This window comes from Kogia breviceps, chromosome 1 (genome assembly GCF_026419965.1).
Source record: "Kogia breviceps isolate mKogBre1 chromosome 1, mKogBre1 haplotype 1, whole genome shotgun sequence".
Classification (NCBI taxonomy): Eukaryota; Metazoa; Chordata; class Mammalia; order Artiodactyla; family Physeteridae; genus Kogia; species Kogia breviceps.
This window is the reverse complement of record NC_081310.1, coordinates 46,968,850-46,989,723: the sequence shown is the minus strand read 5'-3', so window position 1 is coordinate 46,989,723 and position 20,874 is coordinate 46,968,850. Positions and strand designations below refer to the sequence as shown.

General features: G+C 33.6%; 1 protein-coding gene across 5 annotated transcripts in view; it reads right to left on the bottom strand.

Moving 5' to 3' along the window:
* Positions 1–20,874, bottom strand: part of COP1 (COP1 E3 ubiquitin ligase) — a 284,440-nt gene that overhangs the window by 82,454 nt on the left and 181,112 nt on the right. For all 5 annotated transcript variants that reach the window (XM_059051973.2, XM_067031134.1, XM_059052006.2 and 2 more), the window contains one exon: positions 16,540–16,656. In XM_059051973.2, coding sequence (XP_058907956.1) covers positions 16,540–16,656 — 117 coding nt within the window. The remainder of the gene's footprint in view (positions 1–16,539; positions 16,657–20,874) is intronic.

Sequence of the window (20,874 nt, the reverse complement as noted above, 5' to 3'; positions counted from 1 at the left end):
TTTAATTTTTTATTTAATGTTGTGCAATAACTCATTTAAAGACTAATCTAACAATTAAAGCATTTAGCACCTAATTTTTGACTAGTAATAGCCACTCATTGATTCTCTGCCACCTACAATGATCTATCTATATCTGTCCCAAAATTAACTAACCAAGCAGACTTCTAATTTTTTTTCTAAAAGAATACTAAAAAACTATACCCTCATAAATTTTTAAATCAATGTCTAAAATTTTTCATTTGCCATTTATAACATTTTTAAATGACATTTTAAAATATGAATTAAGTATATCTAATGAAATCTAAACACCACAGTAATTTGATGTCAAATATCATCCACTAAAAAATATACATAAACAAGATATTCTTTAAGAGTGGAAAACTTCACATACTCTTTACCTTGAATTTGTATTTTTGTTTCCCGTGCAAAATAAAATCTATTCCATTGATTTTATACTGTCTTTTTAGACTAAGTCTTATTTAGCATTCCCTCTTCTTTGAAAAAAGGATGTATATAATACAAACATTAATTTAATTTTCTGTGACCAAAATGCTCTAATTGTAAGATATTTTCTCCACTTGAGTTACTATTAAAATTATCAGTATACAATTGATAAAAAACAACAAATTTTGATAATTATTAAACAAAAGTAATATTTTATTAGAAATACAGGTTGTGGCACACCCTCTCCCTCTGCCTTTTGTACTGACTGTGTTCTGGTAACTACAAATGAATATTACCTACTCTTAGAATTCCATTCTTATTGTTCAGAATTAATTCTATTCCTACAGTTCACTTATATATTCATACAGATGTAGTCATAGAAATGTAAAATTTCCTCACAGTAATGTCATTAAATCCCAAGTTTGTGACAAAAATCACATAGCCATTTATTATCAAAAATATTTTTAATGATCTGGCATCTTTATTGGACCAATCTTTAATTTTTTATTGAATACAAAGAACTAGAACCATCTACCTTGCTACCTAGTAATGAAGAGTATTTTAAAATCAGAATTTTTGCAAAGTACTAAAACAGGTTTACCAACATCAAATCAAATGTGCAGAAACACAATCCCTTATCCCAAGCACTTGGGGCAGATAAGTTTCATAATTCTGAATTTTTCAGATTTTGAAAGGAAATATGCTTCTTATTATGCAACACTCCAAGTAAGGTCTGTGTGCACACTCTGTAATCAAATACATTAATATTTCTACTGGAAAACTTACGAACAATTACAAAAAGTAGGATATATAAAGATAAGTAGCTCTGCTCTGTATCTAACCACACCATCAAATGAAAATGAGTTTTTGGTGTTTAGAGCTATCTAGATTTTCAAATGGCAGATAATGGACTATGGACCAGTATTAATTACACCTGTTTATTTGTCCAACTGAAGTAAGAAGATCTACATTCAATATTTGGTGCTAATGGCTTCTTTGCTTTGCTCACATGGAGCTTGAGAATAAGGAACAATGCATACGTTTTTTGACAATACTCAGAAGAAGAAACAAGTCCTTTAAAGAAAAAAAAACTTCACCCACTTTCACTCTCTTACTCAACAAATACCTAAAGTAAAAGAACTCAAAGTAAAAAATATACTTTTTCTAATGCCATGTTTCACTCTTAATAGAAACACCTGTAAGACAAAGAATGACAGCAAGTTACTCTAGTAACAACATTTAGAAGAAACATCCCTTTGTCAGATAATCCTGAGGTTTTTACAACCTGGTAAAATGTACCATGTTAAGGTTCATGATAATGAGAAATATGTTTTTCTCTTGTAAAACAAAAAAGCTATTATAAAAGTTGAAATATGGGGACTTCCCTGGAGGTCCAGTGGTTAAGACTTCACCTTCTGGGGACTTCCCTGGTGGTGCAGTGGTTAAGAATCCGCCTGCCAATGTAGGGGACACAGGTTCGAACCCTGGTCCACGAAGATCCCACATGCTGCGGAGCAACTAAGCCCACGCGCCACAACTACTGAAGCTTGCACTCCAGAGCCTGCGTGCTCCAAATACTGAGTCTGAGTGCCACAACTACTGAAGCCTGTGCTTCACAATAAAAGAAGCCACCACAATGAGAAGCCTGTACACTGCAACGAAGAGTAGGCTCCGCTCCCCGCAGCTAGAGAAAGCCCGCTCACAGCAACGAAGACCCAAGGCAGCCAAATTAATTAATTAATTAATTTTTTAAAAAAGACTTCACCTTCCAACGCAGGGGGTGCAGGTTCGATCCCTGGTCAGGGAACTAAGACCCCCACATGCCTCGCGGCCAAAAAACCAAAACAAAAAACAGAAGCAATATTGTAACAAATTCAATAAATACTTTAAAAATGGTTCACATCAAAAAAAACAATCTTAAAAAAAAAAGTTGAAGTGGAAAAGGAGAACTGGCATGATACCCCAGGCTTCACTGTCAGGCATATCAACTTACATACGAAATTTGAGGACCTAAAAGTTGATTTTCTTAAATCTGTAAGTTTCTACACAAACCCTAAATACTCTTAGTGCTTCATCAGGGTTTTCTTACTCCAGTTTGGAGACCTTTGCTTCAGATTACAAGTATTTAAGCATGTACTTCTATATGTGAAGATTTTGTAAAGCATGTGCCTAAAGGTAGCAGAGTATTTTTACATAGATTTTTTTTCCTGTGCTTTCAGACAAGTGGAATCCAGTGAATGTGATATAGTTGGCTAAAGTACATTGATACTCTATAAGTGATGATTTTTTATAAACAGAAGATGATTAGAGCCTTGATAATTATGTAGAGAAATAGGCTTTATTCATTCAATAACATAAAATTTCCCATAACAGTGTACTAATTAGCCATTGCCACAAAATTGCTGTGTAACAAACTATTCTAAATTTTAGTAGTTTAGAACCGTCATTTATTTTCACAGATCTGAGGGACAGCTTAGGGTTGGTTGATTTCAGTAGAGCTTATTTATTTGTCTGGATATTGGATGATTTGGCTGGGGCAAGTCAGTACCACTCCAAGTGGCTTTCTTTCTCCCCCTGGGACCAGTAGCTAGCTTGAGCATTTTCTCTTCATGGTGATGGCAGAGAGGGAAGAGTAAGCAAGTCCAATTGTGAAAGCATATTTCAAACTTCTGGTCAATTTCACACCTAACCATCACTTGGGCCAAAGCAAGTCACATGGCCAAGGCCAGAGTCAGGGTGGAGTTGTTTCCCACAGTGGGAAAGCACTGTTTAGTGTCAAAGTACATAAATACAGGGAAGGATAAAGAACTGAAACCAAAAATGCAATTTAATATAAATATTAAAATCTGAAACAAATCTTTCAGCATCTTATTAATAGCTTAATATTGATTAATAGAGGCCAATTAAATTGGCTCTGTTGTTAAAGTAAAATTTCTAGAGTCTAAAACAGTTTATATAGCTTAAGATGAATTCAGAACCACTAGAAGAAGAAGTGACTCTTAAAATACTAAGAGGTGCAAGCACTGAATTTATACCTTAGATGGTCACAGGAAGATGAAATAATTATCACTAAACGGAAAGAAAGCTAGCTTAGATAGGCTTTCGAGCTTTTGGTTTGTAATACTGACATGGCAATCTATATGTTCTATTTTAAACTAAGATCTCTAGGGGGAAAAAGAATAGTCACATTTTATTTAATTCAATTAAGCCCTTTAAGATAATATTTTAACCATGGTCTCTGCCTAATGATATCTAACTCAGACACTAGTACCTAAATTTTATATTTTCTGGAGCAGCCCTTTATAATATAGCCTCTTCTCCAATCCTCATTCTAATTCTCCCACTAAATAAAAAATCTATAAATTACATGATTCATCACTCTACTACTGTGTTTAGTATCAATATATTAAAAAAAACTAACTTTGCAAACAAAATGTGAAAACACCAAATAAATATTTAAATTTAGAAAAAATGATTTCAATTTTTTAACATAGGTTTTTCAGAAATATTTAAAGTATTTCATATGACAGATTTATACAATAATCTACAACAGTAAGCCACATTTAGAAGTCAATTTTTTAAAACCTCAATGAGGAAAAACACATTTTCTGGAACCCTTTAAGTAAATCACATATATCAGGATGTAAAAACCTTCTCTTATTGAGTGAATATCTGAATAAACAATGACAATCTTATTTATTCTGGCATTAAGCTTATTCTAAAAATTCCCTTAAACATAACCCATCCTAGCTGCCTGTAGGTGCTTGCAGAAAGGAACATAAATGATGTAGCTGAAACTGAAGTGTTAGTAGTTTACTGGGAAGAGAAAAAACAAAAATTGATGAAGTCTCAATCTTTTATTAAAAAAAAAAACTTAAGAGAGACTACCATGTATGTTTATTCACTTAAACCATTTTCACTTACAACTGCCAAAAACTCAATTATAAGAAGTTTCAATTGTAATATCCTAAAAGTATTTAATGATCTATTTTATGAATTTTCTATATGCTAAATTTTTAGCATTTGTTTAAATTAGTTTACATCTTTTTAAAAAAATTTCTTTCTGATTTGGAAGGTAGCCTGCATATAGACAGTTTATAAAACATGCGAAAAGTTTAAACATCTTTGTAACTACTACAGTGGTTACAACTACAAAATTAAAGCCTCCTGTACCTCACATTTTTTTTTCCTCCTGAGAGGTAACTGCTATATTTGAAGTTAGAACAATTATTTCCTTTTTTTTTTAAATGGTTTGACCACATATTCCTATGGTCAATGTACATATTCCTAAACACTGTAGTTTGTTTTACATGCTCATGAATAGAATTGTGCTGTGCGTTTTTCTGTGACTTTCTTTCATTCAACATTTATTATGCTTGTTATTCATCCACATCAGTTCATGGAGCTGCGGTTCATTCATTTTCACTGTTGAATATGTTCTACAGTGTGAATATGCAACTACATACATTGTTTAAATACATGTTTCTCTAGGGCAAGGTTTCTCAAACTTTAGAGTGCATAAGAATTACCTGGACAGCCTGTTAAAAAACAGGTTCCTGGGATCCACCTTCAGAAATTCTGATTCAGTAGGTCTTGGTCAGGGTGTTAGAATTTGCATTTCTTACAAGCTCCTAGGTGATGCTGATGCTGTGCAGAATATGCTTTGAAGAGCAAAGCTGTAGGATGTATTTATCATTTCCTTATTTATTTGAAAGAGTTCTACACATAATACAGATATGAAGATCTCTGTCATTTATATGTGTTCTACATATTTTCTCCCAATTAATGACTTTTTAAGAAATTATTTTCCAGGTATTATTTGGTAAACAGAAGTTTTTAATTTCACTGTAGCCAAATTTATCTACCTTTTATTTATGACTTACACTTTTTGTATCTTAAAGCCTTCCCTATTATAAGATCATGAAGATATTCTCTCTTAACTCATTTTCTAAATACTTTATAGTTTTGCTATTCACATCTAGGTTGTTTGGTGACCTGGAATCAATCGTGTACTGTATGGCGTATGAATTACAACACCATTTTCCCACACCAATTGACCAACTATGAAAATTCCATATTTTCCAACCTCCTATGCAACATGATCTTTGCCAGATCAAATATCCATGCATTTGTAAGTCTATTTTTGGTTCTGTTCCACTAGTCTATCTATTCCTGTGCCAAAATAAAACTGTTTTCATTTATCTTTCCTTATCCTTGTTTTAAATGTGTCTCTTGTAAAGAGTATATTATTGCATTTTGAACATTTTAACTAGTCTGTTAATCTGCACCTTTAACTTGCAGTTGTTAAGTCATTTCCATTTACAATAATTAGATACATCTGAATTTCTATCAGCTTATTTTCTGTTTTTTAATTATCCCAAATTTTCTATGCTTCCCCACCCTTTCCATTCTCACTTTCTTTTTGATTAGCCAAATATTCTACTCCTCCCCCCTGACCCCAATAATAATTTGAATTTTGTGCTTTGCTTCTATTATTTTAATGACCTTTCTAGAAAGCATATCATGTATTTCGTACTTCCCCGTGTTTGTAGTGACTGCTCAATATTAGTTTTAAAAAATGAATGATCATGTCTATCATATTAGTAACAACTGAATAATAAATGCCTGACTTTAAAATATATCTGCATTTAATATGAATATAAAATTTCCTGTGAAGCCCATTTTTTAAAAAAGATCTAGCTAAACGACACTTACAGCCTGGAAGGCAAGACAGATGTAAATAGGTGAAAGATTTACTAGGTGCCTCAAAGTTCTTCTTAAATTCTAGACTATCAAAAGTAGGTTTTAAAACAAAATAATAAATAGTTTGTTTCTTGAATATTGGTATTATGCATGCCACTTACATTTTCATTCACACAGATTACTTAGAAACTTGAAGACAAAATGTCTTTGATGTAGTATAGATAACTGAAACACATGTTCATGAATGCTGTGATGCTAATTAAGATTTATTAAATAAAAATTCAGACATTTCATTTATTTAAATGTGAAGGAAAAGATATCCCCACTGGCAACCACTATATAAAATAAAAAACAAGGCAGATTTATGAACCTAACAAACCTAAAATATTTCCCATTAAATAAGACAGAAAAAATGTAATAAAAGATATCCTGAGCACTTACATATCTATCAAGTTTCTCCATGTTAGATCTATAAAATGAAACTAAAATAAACACCACGTTCTTAAGTTGAAAGGGATGAATTATATTTTGGGGACAGATATAAGAGGAGGGCATGGAAGAGCAGAAGGCAGTCCAAAAATTCACATCAGAGATCTAAAGATAACCTAAAACTATGTGTATTTTACATAATGTGTATGTTCATCTTTTTGAATCCATCTTGATTTTTAAAAACAACAAATATTCTAAAAAAGAAAAATACCTATTGGCCATCTCCACAAAAAATGCTCCCTATCTATGAAAGGACACTTGTAAAAGTATTTTAAGGAAGTACCTCTGAAGAGACAGTTTAATAATGTGTGATCAAGGGGAACTTAAGCTTTATCTGTAACATATTAAAGTTGAGAATGAGGATTTAACCTTGTACTATTTGTATAATTAAATATAAACAATTTTTAAATGATTACATACATTTTTAAAAGTGGAACATACATATGTAAGATACATAGACTCAACTTTACAGAGAATCAAGAAATCTTTATGAAAGACGAAACTTTATAAAAATTCTTCTCAGTGAAAATTTTCAAAGAATAAACAACATAAGTCAAGTATAAGGAATACTGAAGGCAATCATGGAGCGCCTAGAACAGAAAGCAAAGGACTCTGTGTTTATTCTTTAAACAATAAGAAATCACTGCAAGTTTGAGTCAGGAAAGTAATATCAGTACTTAAAAATTAATTAATCAACCAAACCAAACCAAACAGAAAGGTTATTTTATCCTTTTGAAGACTAAGAGTAATCACATATCAAATCACAAAAACTAGAAAGTATTGAAAATGGGAAAACAAATGGTATATGTTTATGTGTATGAACGGTTTAGTTTGCTGACAGTAACAAAGAGTTTACAGCAACCAAAACTGAAAATGTTTGTTGAGAAAAAAGTTTAAATAGAATATTTCAGAATTACTATTTGTTTGTTCTAGAAACATTATTCCTTCCCAGTGAATATGTTATTAGTATAAATATCAACCTTGAATCAGAATAATACAAATCTTACCTTTGACTTATATCACTAATTTCTGGGGGGAAAAACACAACTATTATTACTTTAAAGTATATAACTTAGGAGTACCCACATTTCCTATCTGTTATACTAATTACAGTTTTTAAACTTGCAAAATGCTTCAAGTTAGTAAGCAAGCAATTCTACCATTCTATTAAAACCACAGATTGTTAGTAGTTCTATTTATTTTAGTCTTACAATGTTCTCTCAAACTGGCTTTAGAAAAAATGAATTGGAAAAAAATGATTTTTCTACCTTTTTCTACTCAATAAGAAAACATTATCAAGTAATCAACTAAAAAAACAATTAATAAACACCTTTACCCTTAGGTCAAAAATCTTGTTCTGTTGAATGTATACAAAAACAAGACTGTATATATGTTGTCTACAAGAACCCACTTCAGACCTAGGGACACACCACATACAGACTGAAAGTGAGTGGATGGAAAAAGATATACTATGGAAATGGAAATCAAAAGAAAGCTGGAGTAGCAATCCTCATATCAGAAAAAATAGACTTTAAACTAAAGACTATTACAAGAGACAAGGAAGGACACTACATAATGATCAAGGGATTAATCCAAGAATAAGATATAACAGATATAGATATATATGCACCCAACATAGGAGCACCTCAATACATAAGGCAACTGCTTACAGCTATAAAAGAGGAAATCGACACTGACACAATAACAGTAAGGGACTTTAACACTTCACTTACACCAATGGACAGATCATCCAAACAGAAAATTAATAAGGAAACACAAGCTTTAAATGACACAACAGACCTGATAGATTTAATTGATATTTACAGGACATTCCATCCAAAAACAGCAGATTACACTTTCTGCTCAAGTGTGCATGGAACATTCTCCAGGATAGATCACATATTGGGTCACAATTCAAGCCTCAGTAAATCTGAGAAAATTGAAATCATATCAAGCATCTTATCTGACCACAATGCTATGAGATTTGAAATCAACTACAGGGAAAAAAACGTAAAAAACACAAACACATGAAGGCTAAACAATATGTTACTAAATAACAAAGAGATCACTGAGGAAATCAAAGAGGAAATCAAAAAATACCTAGAGACAATGACAATGAAAACACAACAATCCAAAACCTATGGGATGCAGCAAAAGCAGTTCTAACAGGGAAGTTTATAGCAATACAATTCTACCTCAAGAAACAAGAAAACTCTCAAATAAACAACCTAACCTTACACCTAAAGGAACTAAAGAACAAACAAAACCCAAAGTTAGCAGAAGGAAAGAAATCATAAAAATCAGAACAAAAATAAATGAAATAGAAACAAAGAATGCAATAGCAAACATCAATAAAACTAAAAGCTGGTTCTTTGAGAAGATTAAAAAAATTGATAAACAATTAGCTACACTCATCAAGAAAAAGAGGGAGAGGACTCAAATCAATATAATTAGAAATTAAAGAGGAGAAGTTACAACAGACTGCAGAAATGCAAAGCGTCCTAAGAGACCACTACAAGCAACTCTATGCCAATAAAATGGACAACATGGAAGAAACGGACAAATTCTTAGAAAGGTATCGCCTTCCAAGACTGAACCTGGAAATAATAGAAAATATGAACAGACCAATCAGAAGTAATGAAATTGAAACTGTGTTTAAAACCTTCCAACAAACAAAAGTCCAGGACCAGATGGTTTCATAGGTGAATTCCATCAAACATTTACAGAAGAGCTAACACCCATCCTTCTCAAACTCTTCGAAAAAAAGGAAGAGGAAGGAACACTCCCAAACTCATTATACGAGGCCACCATCACCCTGATACCAAAACCAGAGAAAGATACTACCAAAAAAAAATTTACAGAACAAAATCACTCATGAATATACATGCAAAAATCCCCAACAAAATACTAGCTAACTGATTACAACAACACATTAAAAGGATCATACACCATGATCAAGTGGGATTTATCCCAGGGATGCAAGGATTTTTCAATATATGCAAATCAAACAATGTGATATACGATATTAACAAATTGAAGAAGAAAAACCAAATGATCACCACAATAGATGCAGAAAAAGCTTCTGACAAAATTCAACACCCATTTATGATAAAAACTCTCCAGAAAGTGTGCATAGACGGAACCTACCTCAACATAATAAAGGTCATATATGACAAACCCACAGCAAACATCATTCTCAATGGTGAAAAACTGAAAGCATTTCCTCTAAGATCAGGAAAGAGACAAGGATGTCCACTCTCACCACTATTATTCAACATAGTTTTGGAAGTCAGAGCAACAGCAATCAGAGAAGAAAAAGAAACAAAAGGAATACAAATTGGAAAAGAAGATGTAAAACTATCACTGTTGCAGATGACATGATACTATACATAGAGAATCCTAAAGATGCCACCAGCAAATTACTAGAGCTAATCAATGAATTTGGTAAAGTAGCAGGATACAAAATTAATGCACAGAAATCTCTTGAATTCCTATACACTAATGATGAAAAATCTGAAAGAGAAATTAAGGAAACACTCCCATTTCCCATTGCAACAACAAAAAATAAAATACCCAGGAATAAACCTAGGTAGGGAGACAAAAGACCTGTATGCAGAAAACTATAAGACACTGATGAAAGAAATTAAAGGCAACACAAAAAGATGGAGAGATATAACATGTTCTTGGATTGGAAGAATCAACATTGTGAAAATGACAATAATACCCAAAGCAACTTACAGATTCAATGCAATAACTGTCAAATTACCAAAGGCATTTTTTACAGAACTAGAACAAAAAATCTTAAAATTTTGTATGGAGAACAAAAGACCCTGAATAGACAAAGCGGTCTTGAGGGAAAAAAAGAGAGCTGGAGCAATAATACTCCCTGACTTCAGACTATACTACAACACTACAGTAACCAAGATAATATGGTACTGGCACAAAAACAGAAATAAAGATCAATGGAACAGGATAGAAAGTCTCGAGATAAACCCAAACACCTATTGTCAACTAATCTATGACAAACGAGGCAAGGATATACAATGGTGAAAAAACAGTCTCTTCAATAAATGGTGCTCAGAAAACTGGACAGTTACATGTAAAATAATGAAATTAGAACATTCCCTAACACCATACACAGAAATAAACTCAAAATGAATTAGAGACCTAAATGTAAGACCAGACACTATAAAATTCTTAGAGGAAAACACAGGAAGAACACTCTTTGACATAAATCACAGCAAGATCTTTTCTGATCCACTTCCTAGAGTAATGGAAATAAAAATAAAAATAAACAAATGGGACCTAATGAAACTTAAAAAGCATTTGCACAGCAAAGGAAACTAAAAACAAGATGAAAAGACAACCCTCAGCATGGGAGAAAATATTTGCCAAAGAATCAATGGACAAAGGATTAATCCCCCAAATATACAAACAGCTCATGAATCTCAGTATTAAAAAAACAAACAACCCAATCCAAAAATGGGCAGAAGATCTAAATAGACATTTCTCCAAAGAAGACATGCAGATGGCCTAGAAGCACATGAAAAGCTGCTCAACATCACTAATTATTAGAGAAATGCAAATCAAAACTACAATGAGTTATCACCTCATACCAGTTACAATGGGCATCATAAGAAAATCTACAAACAACAAATGCTGGAGAGGGTGTGGAGAAAAGGGAACCCTCTTGCACTGTTGGTGGGAATGTAAATTGATACAGCCTCTATGGAGAACAGTATGGAGGTTCCTTCAAAAACTAAAAATAGAACTACCATACGACCCAGCAATCCCACTACTGGGCATATACCCGGAGAAAACCATAATTCAAGAAGACACATGCACCCTATGTTCATTGCAGCACTATTTACAATAGCCAGGTCATGGAAGCAACCTAAATGCCCATCGACAGATGAATGGATAAAGAAGACGTGGTACATATATACAATGGAATATTACTCAGCCATAAAAAAGGAACAAATTTGAGTCATTTGTAGAGACGTGGATGGATCTAGAGACTGTCATACAGAGGGAAGTAAGTCAGAAAGAGAAAAACAAATATTGTATATTAACACATATATGTGGAACATAGAAAAATGGTACAGATGAACTGGTTTTCAGGGCAGAAGTTGAGACACAGATGTAGAGAACAAATGTATGGACACCAAGGGGGGAAAGTGGTGGTGGTGGCGGGGTGGTGTGGTGAATTGGGAGATTGGATTGACATATATATATACTGATATATATAAAATGTATAACTAATAAGAACCTGTTGTTTAAAAAAATAAATAAAATAAAATTTAAAAATTAAAAAAAAGAAATAAGACCTTCCCCATGACATGATTATAAGAAAAAAAAAGGACAGAAAAAAAGAAATGGAAATAAAGGAAACAATAGCAAAGATCAATAACCCTAAAAGTTGGTTCTTTGAGAAGATAAACAAAATTAATAAACCATTAGCCAGACGTATCAAGGAAAAAAAGGGAGAAGACTCAAATCAATAAAATTAGAAATGAAAAAGGAGAAGTAACAAATGACACTGCAGAAATACACAGGATCATAAGAGCTTACTACAAGCACCTATATGACAATAAAACGGACAACTTGGAAGAGGTGGACAAATTCTTAGAAAAGCACAAACTTCCAAGACTGAACCAGGAAGAAACAGAAAATATAAAAAGACCAATCACAAGCACTGAAACTGAGACTGTGATTAAAACTCTTCCAGGAAAAAAATTGCCAAGGACCAGATGGCTTCACAGGCGAATTTGATCAAACATTTAGAGAAGACCTAACACCTATCCTTCTCAAACTCTTTCAAAAGATATCAGAGGGAGGGACACTCCCAAACTCATTCTACGAGGCTACCATCACCCTGATACCAAAATCAGACAAAGATGTCACAAAGAAAGAAAATTACAGGCCAATATTGCTGATGAACATAGATGCAAAAATCCTCAACAAAATAGTAGCAAACAGAATCCAACAGTACATTAAAAGGATCATACACTACGATCAAGTGTGGTTTCCCCCAGTAATGCAAGGATTTTTCAGTATATGCAAATCAATCAATGTGATAAACCATATTACCAGGTTGAAGGAGAAAAACCATATGATCATCTCAATAGATGTAGAAAAAGCTTTCGACAAATTTCAACACCCATTTATGATAAAAACCCTCCAGAAAGTAGGCATACAGGGAACTTACCTCAACATAATAAAGGCCATATATGACAAACCCACAGCCAACATCGTCCTCAATGGTGAAAAACTGAAAGCATTTCCTCTAAGATCAAGAACAAGACAAGGTTGTCCACTCTCACCATATTATTCAACATGGTTTTGGAGGTTTTAGTCAAAGCAACGAGAGAAGAAAAAGAAATAAAAGGAATACAAATCAGAAAAGGAGATGTAAAGCTCTCACTGTTTGCAGATGACATGATACTATACATAAAGAATCCTAAAGATGCCACCAGAAAACTACTAGAGCTAAACAATGAATTTGGTAAAGTAGCAGGATACAAAACTAATGCACAGAAATCTCTTGCATTCCTATACACTAATGATGAAGGATCAGAAAGAAATTAAGGAAACACTCGCATTTACCACTGCAACAAAAAGAATAAAATACCTAGGAATAAACCTACCTAAGGAGACAAATGACTTGTATGCAGAAAACTATAAGACACTGATGAAAGAAATTAAAGATGATACAAACAGATGGAGAGATATACCATGTTCTTTGATTGGAAGAATCAACATTGTGAAAAGGACGATACTACCCAAAGCAATCTACAGATTCAGTGCAATGCCTATCAAACTACCACTGACATTTTTCACAAAACTAGATCAAAAAAATTCACAATTTGTTTGGAGACACAAAAGACCCCGAATAGACAAAGCAATCTTGAGAAAGAAAAATGGGCTGGAGGAATCAGGCTCCCAGACCTCAGACTATACTACAAAGCTACAGTAACCAAAACAAGATGGTTCTGGCAGAAAAACAGAAATATAGATCAACAGAATAGGATAGAAAGCCCAGAAATAAACCCATACACATATGGTCACCGTATCTTTGATAAGAGAGGGAAGAATATACAATGGAGAAGACACAGCCTCTTCAGTAAGTGATGCTGGGAAAACTGGACAGCTACATGTAAAAGAATGAAATTAGAACACTCCCTAACACCATACACAAAAATTAGCTCAAAATAGATTAAAGACCTAAATGTAAGGCCAGACAATATAACGTCTTAGAGGAAAACATAGGCAGAACACCCTATGACATAAATCACAGCAAGATCCTTTTTGATCCACCTCCTAGAGAAATGGAAATAAAAACAAAAATAAACAAATGGGACCTAATGAAACTTAAAAGCTTTTGCACAGCAAAGGAATAACTAAACAAGACGAAAAGACAACCCTCAGAATGGGAAAAAATAGATGCAAATGAAGCAACCGACAACAGATTAAATCTCCAAAATTTAGAAGAGGCTCCTGCAGCTCAATATCAAAAAAACAAACAACCCAATTGAAAAATGGGCAGAAGACCTAAACAGACATTTCTCCAAAGAAGATATACAGATTGCCAAAAAACATATGTTAGAATGCTCAACATCACTAATCATTAGAGAAATGCAAATCAAAACTACAATGAGGTATCACCTCACACCAGTCAGAATGGCCATCATCAAAAAATCTACAAACAATAAAGGCTGGAGAGCATGTGGAGAAAATGGAACCCTCTTGCACTATTGGTGGGAATGTAAATTGATACAGCCACTATGGACAACAGTACGGAGGTTCCTTAAAAAACTAAAAATAGAACTACCATACGACCCAGCAATCCCACTACTGGGCATATACCCGGAGAAAACCATAATTCAAGAAGACACATGCACCCTATGTTCATTGCAGCACTATTTACAATAGCCAGGACATGGAAACAACCTAAGTGTCCATCGACAAATGAATGGATAAAGAACATGTGGCACATATATACAATGGAATATTACTCAGCCATAAAAAGAAACGAAACTGAGTTATTTGTCATGAGGTGGATGGACCTAGAGTGTGTCATACAGAGTGAAGTAAGTCAGAAAGAGAAAAACAGTACCATATGCTAACATATATATATGGAATCTTAAAAAGAAAAAAAAAAGAAGGTTATGAAGAACCTAGGGGCAGGACAGGAATAAAGATGCAGATGTAGAGAATGGACTTGAGGACACGGGGAGGGTGAAGAGTAAGCTAGGATGAAGTGAGAGAGTGGCATGGACTTATATATACTACCAAATGTAAAACAGATAGCTAGTGGGAAGCAGCTGCATAGCACAGGGAGATCAGCTCACTGCTCTGTGACCACTAGAGGGGTGGGACAGGAAGGGTGGGAGGGAGATGCAAGAGGGAGGGGATATGGGGATATATGTATATGTATAGCTGATTCACTCTGTTATCAAGCAGAAACTAACACACCATTGTAAAGCAATTATACTCCAATAAAGATGTTAAAAAGCAAATAAAAACTCATAACCAAAAAAAAAATGATGACCATTGGTATGTTTATAATATTAAAAACTCAAAAAGCTACTCTAATTAAATTACTGATAAAATATTAATTAATAATAATAACTAAGTAATTATTGAGCATCATGTTCAAAGAGCTTTACAGACAGCTTCTTCCTTTCATAATCCTCGTAAGAGACCCAAAAGGCTATCTCTATTTTAAAGATAAGGAACTTGGGGAGAGAAGTTAATCAATTTGCCCAAAGTAACATTTCTAGTCAGAGACAAAACAGAGATTTAAATAAGGGAATAGTAGGTCCCAATGGAAAACAGCAGCATGTGGGGAAAAAAGAAAAAATCTATCTGCTAATGAAAAGAGAATTCTACCCACATATACATGTTCATCCATACCCTCCTGGAATTTAATTATGAAATTATGTCCACATGCAAGTGAAATAAATAGTAAGTTGGAATAAGGAAAAGATGTTATGACAAATTAAGATTTAAATTTACCTTTTTAAAAGGTAATATTGTGTTCATGATATTGTGCTCGATTATCTTTTTAAAAAATTTTTTACTCATTATCAATAAAAAAAGGAATCAAGAATCAAGGAGATTTAACAATGCTAAAGTTAAATTACAGGTGTTTACTGCTTTAGTAAACACTCAAGGTAGGAATTCAGATATAGAAGACAAAGGAATTATGAGTAAAAGTGACCATATAATTTATCTTCCAACCCATAACACTTCTGAGAATGAAAGAAAGCCCTATCAGTAATTATGATGGTAAGACAAATACAATATAAACTAGGACTGCTCCAGGCAAATCCAGACATTTGGTCACCCTAGTTAAGACAGACATTTGGTCATCCTAGTTAAGAAAAATACTTTAATAAAAAATTCTTTGTATGATTTTTTTTTGAGTACTAACTATGTTAGCATGTACTCCACTATACAAGACTTTATCTGTCTTATTCACTGCCCCTAGATGGGTGCTTTGTGCACAGGAGGCACTCAATAAATAATTGTTGAAGGATTAGGTTTCCTTTAATTTAAAAAAAAAGGCTTCCTGTTTCTGAACAATACAGCTTCATTGTTTAAACATTATTATGACCTAACTTTGTAAACAAATAAGCATTATTCATGCATGCAAAGACTCAGAGGAACAATAAAAATAATCAACAAACCCATCTCTTATGTATTAGACATGGGAGACAGAACACTGAAATTAAGGCACAGCAATTAATGAGTAAAAATGGCATACCACATAGTTCTAATTTAGAGTATAATAATGAAAATAAAGTTTAAACCTACAAAGAAAGTTATTCATTTTAAAACGTTCTTTTATCTTAGTCATGAAAACCAACAACGAAAGAAGACAAATCTTTCCTTTCTTACCTGCACAGCCGAAAGCCAGATGGTATCTAGAAGAGGGGCTGAATTTAACACAGCACACGTTAGCCTTCGCCTCAATGCTTGCCACCGAGTTGTCTAGGTTGGTAGACCATAGCTTCACTAAGAGTAAGGAACAATAAAAATGAAAATAAACAATACATAGGCCAATGCTTCTGTAACTGAGAAAGTCTGCTTACTGCTACAGCTGTCTTTTCATGCTAATCTAAGCATTTTGGTTTACTAGGATCAAAAATATTTAACCTGAGTGAATGAATAATAGAACAGTATATTTAAACAAACAGAGCTTAGTTTCAAAGTCAGGAAACATTATATAATCAATATATCTCATAACTAAGGCATAAAAGACAGGTTAAAAAAAAAGAAATCTGAAATACATGTGTATTTGCCTTAGTATTCTTTAAATAGTGTGTGTGTGTGTGTGTGTGTGTGTGTGTGTGTGTGTGTGTGTGTATAAGTAGGGCAACTCTATGGTTTATTATCCAACCTATTACACTTTTGAGAACCTCACATACACACACATTTGCACATGTACGATATATATCAGATTGTATATATGATATATACACAAATATCTTTTAAAGTACCTGGGAGTAGTTCTTATTTCATCTTTCAATTAAGAATTCCATGATTTTAAAATTTTACATGGGAACTTAGTTGTATGATTTAGTATGTCTAAAGTAACAGATGACAGAATTGCTTAGCTAAACTTTAAATGCTTTAATATTTGATATTTAGTCCATTCCAATGGTATATATTGAGATTTGTAGGGATTAGGGAGTGAAAAGCTGACTGATCAGAGCATGTCGGATCTGAAAACAGAAGTATAAAAGTGAGATGTTATCTTGTGAGTTCCCAGAGCAACCATATCATTTTTAAACAAAAATGTCTTAGGAGACACTAGAATACAAATAGACTTTCAAGATATAGGTTACGATCCTGGTTGCACATTAGGATTAATAACAAACATTAACAACAACAAAAGCCTTCCTAACCCATCGTTCTGTGGGTCCCAATGTCTCGTCAGGACAGTGCCCAGATGGGGTCCAGGTATTGGTGGTTATTTAAAAAGCTCTCTGGGGGCTTCCCTGGTAGCACAGTGGTTAAGAATCCACCTGCCAGTGCAGGGGACATGGGTTCAAGCCCTGGTCCAGGAAGATCCCACATGCCTCAGAGCACCTAAGCCTGTGCTCCACAACTACTGAGCCTGAGCTCTAGAGCCCGCGAGCCACAGCTACTGAGCCCAAGTGCCACAACTACTGAAGCCCGCGCACCTAGAGCCCGTGCTCCACAACGAGAAGCCACCGCAATGAGAAGCCCACATACTGCAACGAAGACCCAACACAGCCAAAAATAAATAAATAAATTTTTTAAAAAAAGCTTTCTGAGTGATTCTTATGTGTAAAGCAGAACTGAAAACCAAAATATACAGCTGAAGGCATAATACAATTTTAGAATCTTTTTAGGATTATTAATACAGTGATCTTTAAATAGGAGTGAAAAACATAAAAATGGTTCCAACAACTACCACCTCTATGAATGTTATTTCATAAGAATAGAGACTTCCTCTGTGTGAACAGGATCATTTATCTTCTATGAATAGAATTTCACAGGAATAGAAAATTTCTTTAAATATCTGAAACCTCTAAATAAAAATTAATCATTAAAAAAAGTTATTTAGAACCTGATGAATCTATTAGCCTTCCCAGAGAAACATAAGATACTCATTACTAAAATAAAAAAATAACAGTTTTAAATAGAAATATTTTATTTGTTTCACGTTATTTTCCAATAGGAATCGTGCTATTTCAGTCAACATACAATTGTTCAGGCAATTAAGATACACAATTCTGAGATGAGATGGCTAGCTGTAATTAAAAGTCTGCATGTCAAATAGTACTTATAGATTAGAATACCAAGTGGTAGAACTGTACTCTAACAGCGTGGCAAGCCAAAGTTAATCCACAACAAATATTTATGGAGCACCTACTAATCCCATAACCTTACTACTAATCACTAAGAACCTTTACAAACAAGGGTTATATATCAGTGTTTTATGACTATTAAATATGAGTAGTCATAAAAATGGACCAGAACTAACAGAACAACAGCTAACTTAGAAGTGAGGTCTTTTTTTATTTCAAAGTAATTTTCTCAATGGAGTAATCATTTACATTTAAAAAATAAGACATAATGGTAACCACCATGGTTATAATTTTCAACACATAAGATATTAGAATCTAATGTAACTGTCTGAACTGTAAGGATATCTAAGGTTTAAAATACTATAAAGATACACTGAATATATAAAGCATAGAAAAGAAAAATGCACAAGAAATATAATACTGTTATTAAATTATTAGTTATTAAATAGAACAGGTATTGCGGGTTAAATTGTTTTCCCCAAAAAGATATGTTGAAGTCCTAACACTAGGTACCTATGAGTGTCAACTTATTTTGAAATAGGGTCTTTACAGATGTAATCAAGTTAAGATGAGGTCATACTGGAATAAAATGGGCCCTAAATCCAATGACTGATACCTTTATAAGGAGAGGGAGGCTTGGCTACAGAGGCAAAGAGTGAAGGCGATGTGTAGAGAGAGGCAGAAATTGGATGCAGCTACAAGTAAAAGAATGCCAAGGACTGCTACATAACCACCAGAAGCTAGGAAGGCAGCAAGGACGGATTCTTCCCTAGAGTCTTCAGAGGGAAAATCGCCCTGCCAATACCTTATTCCGGGCTTCTAAGCCTGTAGTACTGTGAGAGAATAAATTTCTATTGTAGGAGCCAGGCAGGTAGTGGTATGCTGCTATGTCAGTCTTAGGGAACTAATACAACAGATATGATGAAATAACATTAAAATCAACTTAATATCCTAAGATAACATCATAGGTCAAAAGGTAAAATAGTATAATCTTTTGGAGAAAGAAATCAATAAAAGTACTGGAAGAAAATGTCTAAGACTGGGAATTCCCTGGCGGCCCAGTGGTTAGGACTTGGCACTCTCACTGCCAGGGGCCTGGGTTTCATCTCTGTTAACAGAAACTAAGATCTGCAGGCTGCGTGGTATGGCCAAAAAAAAAAAAAGGAAATGTCCAAGACAAATATAAATGAGATGTTCTTCACAATAAGGAACTATGGTTCCTTTCTCCTTAAAAGTCTGATAGTAAGAATTTCTTTTAACTACAAAATTACAGTCTCAACATTTATTGTGAAAATTCCTTTTGGCAAGAAAAAAGAAAAGCGAATTTAAAAGAAAATATCCTCAAGATGAAGAGCTAAGGCAATTAAATCAAACAAAACATACTGCCCTTATTTATACAGTCTCCTGTGACACTCAGCAAAAAATCAAAATAGTGACTCCTAGGAAAATCATGTCAAAATGTAGGAGATAAAAAAAGAAAAACTTGTTCTGAATACTATCCAGCTGCCTTTAGGAAATGAATTTTTTACTTATAACTAAGCATTTGATTACAAGTTTGATTAATGTTAATAGGTAAAGAAAACATTTTTGTTTTTCTGGTTTTTTTGAGTATCATCTGAATCTTAAGTCCCATTAAAAAGTCCTGAATTTTAAAAAATCCAACAACCCTAGAAGATTGGTGAGGTTTATCATCTACAAATCTTTAAAGTCTGGGTTAAACATTCCCTAAGTTCTTTTGTTCAAAATTATTTTTTCCAAAACCAGAACACATTACATACCTAAAATAATGTCAGTACCAATTTCAATGTGCAGGATTTATGTTTCTGAGCTTTTCAGACTGGGTCCACTGTATATCTATTTGCACAAAGCTTCCTAAGAAAGAATTCATTGTAAAAGATAAAGGAAACAGGCCCAGGAGTTTGACACAGTACGAAAGCCTGTCTTTAGTGAGAATGTGCAAGTATGAGTATGATTCATATCTGGTACTCCTGAACCCACTTCTGAACTACTGTCTAGATCCTACAGAAAACAGAATGAATTAAAAGGGAGAATGCTGCTTCACCCAAAACTATCATAAACATCTATACTATTTGATAAGTCTAAAAAAGTGTAAAAGATTAAACACAAAGATGTGTACTTTGACAATGCTAATTATCAAACATAAGTTTTTCTTTTAAACTTCATCAAAGAGAAAACAGGCCTTGTCGCATTAGTTAGCTATTGTTGCACAGCAAATTGCCCCAAAACTTAGCAACTTAAAACAACAAAATTTACTATGTCACATAGTTTCTGAGAAACAGGAATCTCCAAGCAGCTTGGCTGGGTGCTTTTGGCTCACCGTGTCAAGGCTCAGAGGTCACAGTAAAGCTGAGCTGAAAGAATGGTTTCAAAGTTT